The sequence below is a fragment of the Notechis scutatus genome, chromosome Z (assembly GCF_049901735.1).
Source record: "Notechis scutatus isolate UNSWTSFEM ecotype Mainland chromosome Z, rNotScu1.2, whole genome shotgun sequence".
In the NCBI taxonomy this organism is placed as follows: Eukaryota; Metazoa; Chordata; class Lepidosauria; order Squamata; family Elapidae; genus Notechis; species Notechis scutatus.
In genome coordinates, this window is record NC_142025.1 from 137,997,167 (window position 1) to 138,004,263 (window position 7,097).

The 7,097-nt window shown below is 44.3% G+C and overlaps 1 protein-coding gene across 2 annotated transcripts; it reads left to right on the forward strand.

The window, feature by feature from the left end:
- Positions 1-994: 994 nt before the first annotated feature.
- LOC113418551 (ferritin, higher subunit-like) lies at positions 995-5,521 on the forward strand. 2 transcript variants are annotated; one of them, XM_087946225.1, is made up of 4 exons: positions 995-1,381; positions 2,656-2,884; positions 4,554-4,679; positions 5,207-5,521. In XM_087946225.1, exons 2-4 carry the CDS (start codon positions 2,693-2,695, stop codon positions 5,366-5,368), a joined length of 480 nt encoding a protein of 159 aa, XP_087802351.1. In that variant the 5' UTR covers positions 995-1,381; positions 2,656-2,692; the 3' UTR covers positions 5,369-5,521. The 2 variants fall into 2 exon arrangements, with proteins under 2 accessions (XP_087802351.1, XP_026533261.1); XM_026677476.2 differs by having other exon boundaries at positions 2,738-2,884.
- The last annotated feature ends 1,576 nt before the right edge of the window (positions 5,522-7,097 follow it).

The following is a 7,097-nucleotide window of genomic DNA, read 5'->3' on the forward strand; positions in this document are numbered from 1 at the left end:
AAGACACGGCTCTCGCCTCAAACAATGGATTAGCATGAGCCTTGAGCTGGGAGGCTCTTTGGTATGGTGCCTGCATTATTTCTCTTTTTAATCATTGTTTTTATGGATTGTTGCGAGCAGCCTAGAATTATGCTATGTATGAAACAGGCGGCCACGGAAGTCTAGCAAAGCAAGCAAACAAATCCAACTGGTTAAAGTTATTCGCTTACTATACAATGGCAACAATAAGGATTTTGTTTCTCAATTTCTAGTGAACCTTTGTCTAATGGCAAGAAAGTGCCTAGTCCTCAAGGTGCCTTAACAGTTGTTTTCATTTGCTTCGTGCACACAGCTATTCTACCCAGATAAGTAGGCTCCCAGGTGCAATCTAATCAGAATAGAGCTGGAAGGGACCTTCGAGGTCTTCTAGTCCAACCCCCTGCTCAAGCAGGAGACCATAGACCATTTCAGATCTTTCCTTAAAAACCTCCAGGGATGAAGCGCCCACAATTTCTGTCGGCTAGTTAATTGTTCTCACTGAGGAAGTTTCTCCTTAGTTCTAGATTGCTTCTTTCCTTGATTAGCTTCCATCCATTGTTTCTTGTCTTGCCTTCTGGTGCTTTGAAAAATAAGCTGACCGCCTGTATTTTATTTATTTATTTTGGCAAGCCATGATAAGATAAAAGGTATAAGTATAAACATAGTTATGAATACACGAAATGGATACATATAAGAAAAGAAAAAAACCCACCAAAACAATAGGACAGGGACGGTAGGCACGTTGGTGCGCTTATGCACGCCCCCTATTTTGTGGCAGCCCCTCAAATCCTGGAATACTGCTATCATAGAGGGTTAAGAAGGAGGAACGACGTTAAATCGTACACCTCCCCACCTAGCCTCCGGGAAGGAGACCGTCTGCATGCTGCGTCACGTGAATCGAGAAGGACGGGCGCTAGGACTCCGGGGCTTTCTCCTCCCAGGCTCCGCCTTTAGCAAACCTCCGGCCTGAGCTGGCGAGATCGAGTGGTCGTCGTCAGCTGCGCACGTCCTTCTGGATCGCCCAGCCGCTTTATAAAAGGGGCGCGAATCCCTTTGTCCCGCAGAGCTTGGTTCCTGCTTCAACAGTGCTTGAACGGAACCGGTTCCACCGCCTTTTCCATTCTTTTTTCCCCTGCCTTGGATCGCCTCTTTCCTCCTCCTTTGAGTTGAAAACAGACGAGGGAGCGACTCGCTGCTTGCCGATTCTCCACTTCCAGCAGGATCTCCTTGGGCCGGACGCCTCTTCCAACCCACCGCAGAAATGGACTCCCAGATCCGCCAGAACTACCACCGCGACTGCGAAGCTGCCATCAACCGCATGGTCAACATGGAGCTGTACGCCAGCTACGTCTACCTCTCCATGGTGAGTAAAGGGCAGGAGACACAGGGCAGTTTGGTCTAATGGGTAGCCAAGAGCCCTGAGTTCTAGTCCCGCAAAGTCATCTGGGAGACTTTGAGTCAGTCCCTTTCTAATTTGACCTACCTCACAGGGTGGTGGTTGTGGGAAACTAGGAGGAGGGAAAAGTGCATTAGAAGAGAACAGAATAACAAAGTTGGAAGGGATCTTTGAGGTCTTCTAGTCCAACCCTCTGATCGAGCAGGAAACCCTATACTAAATGTTAGGTATGTTCGGCGCTTAGTTATAAAAGTAAAGGGGGATCTAGGTCAGCCTGCCTCGACACCCCGCCATCCCCAGGTTTTCTTAGGGTGTTGGGAGTTTATCCCCTTCCCCATCTGTGCGAGGCTGATAAAAAGAGGCGTAGTCGTGGCTCCACCGCGGGCGGCTAGCGGAGTAATCCGCTTTCTTGCCTAAGTAACCTAAGGCGCCTTTCTTTCGCTTGAGCAACTTGTTCTCCGGGGAAATTATTATAGAATTGTTCTCTAGGAAAAGAAACGGTGGCTACCGGGAGGGCTCAGAGTGTCTGGATTCGGGGAAGAGGTAAACAACACGGGGGACTAAGCTAGTCGCTGACTTTGCACACACGCACGTGCATTTTAGACGCGCGGGCGCTCTGGAAAGCGAAGGGAAGTCTTACTCACGTGTATACCTCTATTTTAAACGGTAGGAATTAGCTTATCTGATGATGATGATGATGCATTTACCTGGCATAGTTTCAGTCCAGGCAGTGTCTCTCTCAACCTTGCCAATTTTAAGATGTGTGGACTTCAACTCTCAGAATTCTCCAGCCAGCAGCGAAGTCCACACATCTTAAAATCGCCATGGTTATAGACCAGTCTTTCAGCAACTTTTAAGATCTGGAGGATGAGGAACTCTGGGAGCTGAAGTCCAGCATATCTTAAAAGGTTGAGAAAAGACCCATGGCACACAAACTATGCTTCCTGGAACCCCCAGCGTTCTGAGGGAATCTAGTGGTTCAACATGACAGTTATTATAATTATAAAATGTTAAGATCTTTATTCCTTTGTTTCATTTAACTTTGAGAAATGTTCTTCAGGTATGTCAACTTTTGAAGAACACCAGTTTCTTTAGACCCATCTCCATGCTGACTGGGGAATTTTAAAAGTTGAAGTCCACTCATCTTAACATTACCAAGTTTGAAAAATAGACTGTAGATTAACCCTGTTGCTTCTACTCTTCTTGTTCCGCTCCTGCTGTCTTTTTTTCATTTGTCCAAGGAGCCGTTGAGTGGATCTACACCAGAAATGTAGAGATATGCCTACAGGAGACACAAAGACAGATTTCTGTTTCTTTCTGCAGGCTTCATACTTTGACCGGGACGATGTTGCTCTTGCGAACGTTTCCAGCTTCTTTCGGTCTCAGTCGCACGAGGAGCGGGAGCACGCTGACAAGTTGCTGAAGTTTCAGAGCCAGCGTGGTGGCCGGGTCCTCCTACAAGATATCAAGGTATAATAAGTGTAGCCCAAACTTCTGCTTCTCTAAGAGATATTGAGAAAATAGTATTTTTCCGTCTGGGTGCCCTTCAGATGTTTTAGGCCTAAACATCCTATTACCCAATGAAACATTAGGGGGGGGGGGCGGAGGCAGAGGGACACTGGGGCAAGTTTAGGCTTGGAAGAATGTCCCAGAATCGGTAAAACTCTGTCCAGGTGCTGAGAGATTAGTGAAAAGGGCTTCAAAGAGATTCCCCCTTAATTAACTCCCCAGAAGTACGACTGAGAGTTTCCTCTTATATTTTTCAAACCTCTCGCAGCTAGTCCTTGACGTACGGTCACAATTGAGCTCAACATTTCTGTTGCTCAGTGAGACAGTTCTAAATGAATTTTGCCACATTTCACAACCTTTTCTTGCCACTGTTGTTAAGTGAACCACTGCAGTTGTTAATTAAGTAACACAGTTGTTAAGTGAATCTGGCTTCCCCATTGACTTTGCTTGTCCGAAGATCGCAAGAAGGGATCCCATGACCCAGGGACCCTGCAACCAGTTGAGTTGCCAAGCATCTGAATTTTGATCATATGACTATGGGGATGCTGCAGTGGTCATAAGTGTGAAAAATGGTCACAAGTCACTTTTTCCAATGCCATTGTTACTTCAAATGGTCACTAAATGAACTGTTGTCAGTTGAGGACTACCTGTATTTACCCCATTAAATATCCCTTTCTGAAGTTAGTGTCATTTCTGATTTGCTTGCTCTTGCCAGCTAGTTTAAGCCTATGGTCCTTATTTAGTGTGGCTCTGCTGAGTTTGATGGAAGGATAGCAAGATTGGCAGGCCTCCCTGAGTCTGGGTCTATATATCACACTGAGCCATACTGGCTGCATTCATATAATGCAATTGTCCTTGAATAACTTAACTATGGTTATTCAGGCAACTACTTCTGATGGCCACAATGCAAGAGACCTACAAAGGTTTTGCCGATTCTTAAAAATGTGGTTTTGCTCAAAGGCCTGGAGTTTGCTTTTGTTTTAGCCCCTGGGGATTCTTTTTTTTTTTTTGTAAAGGAATGTGTGTTTGCACACGTTCTTTTTTTTTTTTTTTTTAATTTTGTAATCTTTCCAGAATCATCCGGCAGTCACACAGATTTCTAAATTTAATAAACACATTTGACCATAAACTGACTATTCTATTTGAGCTGGATCACGTCATGCATTAAGGTGTATTTGGCTAGTCATGCAAACTCAGCCATCGTTGGGATTGGCTTATTATTATTTATTTGTATCCTCCCTTTATTGTTTTTACAAATAACTCAAGCCTGTGAGCATAGCCAGCACACCTTCCTCCACCTAGTTTCCCCACCACAAAAAGCTTGTGATGTGTGCGGACTTGAGAGAGAATTACTGGCCCAAAGTCACCTAGCTGGCTTTCTTGGATTTAAACAGGACTTGAACTCACAGTCTCCCTGTTTCTAGCCTGGTGCCTTAGCTACTAGACGAGACCAAACTAGGCATTGTTGTTTATGAACAATGCAACCTCAGTGTTAACTCTGGCCTAGCATAATAGGTAAATAGCAGACCTTTGCCAGCCCCCATCCCACCAGCCTTGCCAAAGTTGTTATTGTAGGACCAAATGTATCCAGCCATAAAAAGAGTAACCACAAGGTGTTTTCCCTCCACAGAAGCCTGAAAAAGATGTTTGGGGGAGCATCCTGAATGCCATGGAAGCAGCACTCCAGTTGGAGAAGAGTGTCAACCAGGCCCTTCTGGATCTGCACCATTTGGCGAGTGACCAGGGAGACCCACATGTGAGTCTTAGGATTGGGGGTAGGCTCAGGATTCTCACCACCAAATCCCCACTGGGTGCTCATGTCACCAGTCTGATTCCTTTGAACACGCAAAAAGTTGGCTGAAATGCTCTTTTACTTCATGCAAGGGAAAAACAGAAGAGCCACTATAACGTAGCTGTGGAATGCAGTGCATTCTGTGATTTAACGGGGATCCGGAAAGGTGCCTTCAAAGCAGTAAATCTGAAACTTGGCACCGGTCCAATTTGAGCCCTATCATGTACCCCTTTTTTTTTTGTTTTAAAGAAATAAATGGTCAAAGTTAATGAACGGATGTGTGGTTAGAATGATGCTGACCTTAGAGTAGGGTTTTCCAACCGTGGCAACTTAAAAAGGAGTCGACTTCAACTTCCAGAATTCTCCAGCCAGCATGGAGAATCCTGGGAATTGAAATCCACGTGTCTTAAAGCTGCCAAGGTTCGAAAACCCTGCCCTAAACACTGAGACTGCAAACAGCGTATAACTCTGTTGTCTGTATTTCTTTCCAGCTGTGTGACTTCTTGGAATCTCATTACCTCGATGAGCAAGTCAAAGCTATCAAAGTCCTGGGCGACTACATTACCAATCTCCGGCGCTTGGGTACAAGCCAGGGAGGTCTTGGAGAATATCTCTTTGACAAGCACACCCTAGGAGAGAGCAGCAGCAGCTGATTTCACCTTCTCCCCAATTCCTGGGAATCACTTCCCATGAACCCACCAAAACCAGCCCAAACCATCAATTTTGCTGTGCCCCGGTCAAGGAGGGCTCCCACCTGCCATCTCTGAGTTGGCATGCTTCCAATAAACAAGGGTTCATCTGTTTTACACTTGTGTCTGTGTGGTGTACTTGTACGTGGAAAGCTAGCTGGGTGACTATGGGCCAGTCACTCCCAGAAAGAAGGAAAACAAATGTATATAAATCAGCTGGTATAATGCTGCCTGCAGCATTCCTAATGCTATTCAAAGTTTCTTGCCACAAACCCCTTTCCTTGAATAATTTTTAACACGACTGGCAAGCTAAGACAAGTTTTAACCCACATTGTGCAAAGCAAATGCTTGACATCTGCTCCAGACAATACCATCACCAGTAGATACATAGACTGCCCAGATATAAAGCTAGATCATATATGACCCAATATGCAGAAAAATTAAGTAACTTGAACGAGGTGGGAAGATATCAAACTTCTCAAGCTATTTTGCTGTTCTGCTTCAACCCCTCCTTCCATTCCATTAAAGAATATAGAAGGTGTTTTTGCTATGAAAACGACCCATCCATTTTCTGTACATCTGGACTGAAGTTTAGACTTCAACTTAATGGGACAGATTTAATAATAGGCCTGAGCAAAGAGCTTCTTTATATTCTCTATAGAGTTTTAATGATGCTCTTGACTGTAGTTTAATTACTGAAATATTATAACTGAACAATAACAAAAAGAACAAACAGCATCACTAGGGCATGCTAAGGTTTTATTATAAATGAAAGCAAACTTCAAGGATTTGTGGTATGATACAAGTCTGTTCTGGTAATTTAAGAAGGAAAAATAAACGTAGCCCTGATGGAAATTGTGAAATACTGTATAGAGGACAATTCTTTTATTAGAACTTAGGCTGATTGGCAGTAAGTGTAGGATCAAAAACGTCTTCAAACAACACACAAGTAATTTATCCAGCAGTTAACTTTTGCAATTATACAAGGCCTTAAACTAGAAAAAATGAAGAATGAACATACTATAGGTTAATCGGCTGGTTGCCGCATGCACAGACAGAGGCAATGTAACAATACCACAGGTTGAAGAAAAGTTGCAAGGGAGACAATTTTATTATTTAACGCTGGATTTTCAGAGGTTATTATGAGGGCCCTCAAATGCTACCATTTCAGAAGACAAAGGGAGTAGCTTTAGGTAACATTTGAGGAAGTGAGATGTCTTGCTCATTCATTAGGCCTATCTAGGCTTTCTGTTCAAAAATGAATACTGGGCGGTTTTCATATTCTGCTTTTGCTGTTCCAGATAAAGCCGGCTGCAATCAGAGATAGCATGCTAGACTATGTATGTGGTTATGAAGCCCAGTCTTGTGAGTTAGTTCTCTTCTTATTTTCCAGCCAAAACACAGTCAGTTTCAGAATACTCCATTGTTTCTTCCTCCTCCTCATATTGTCCCTTTCGTAGATACACACTGTGAGACAGTGGTCCAAAACATTTAGGGCACCACAGCCTGGTTGCATGGAGAGAGGCCTTTCCATGGACTGGAATGGTTTCACATGCTGCCTACATCCCGCAGATGGGGCTTTGCTTGTTTACGCAGCCCTGTTTCTGGTGTGCCATGGACCAGTGCCGGTCCATAGACCAGGGGTTGGGGACCCCTGCTGTAAGATGTTCAGACTTAAATGGGTGAGTGGTCC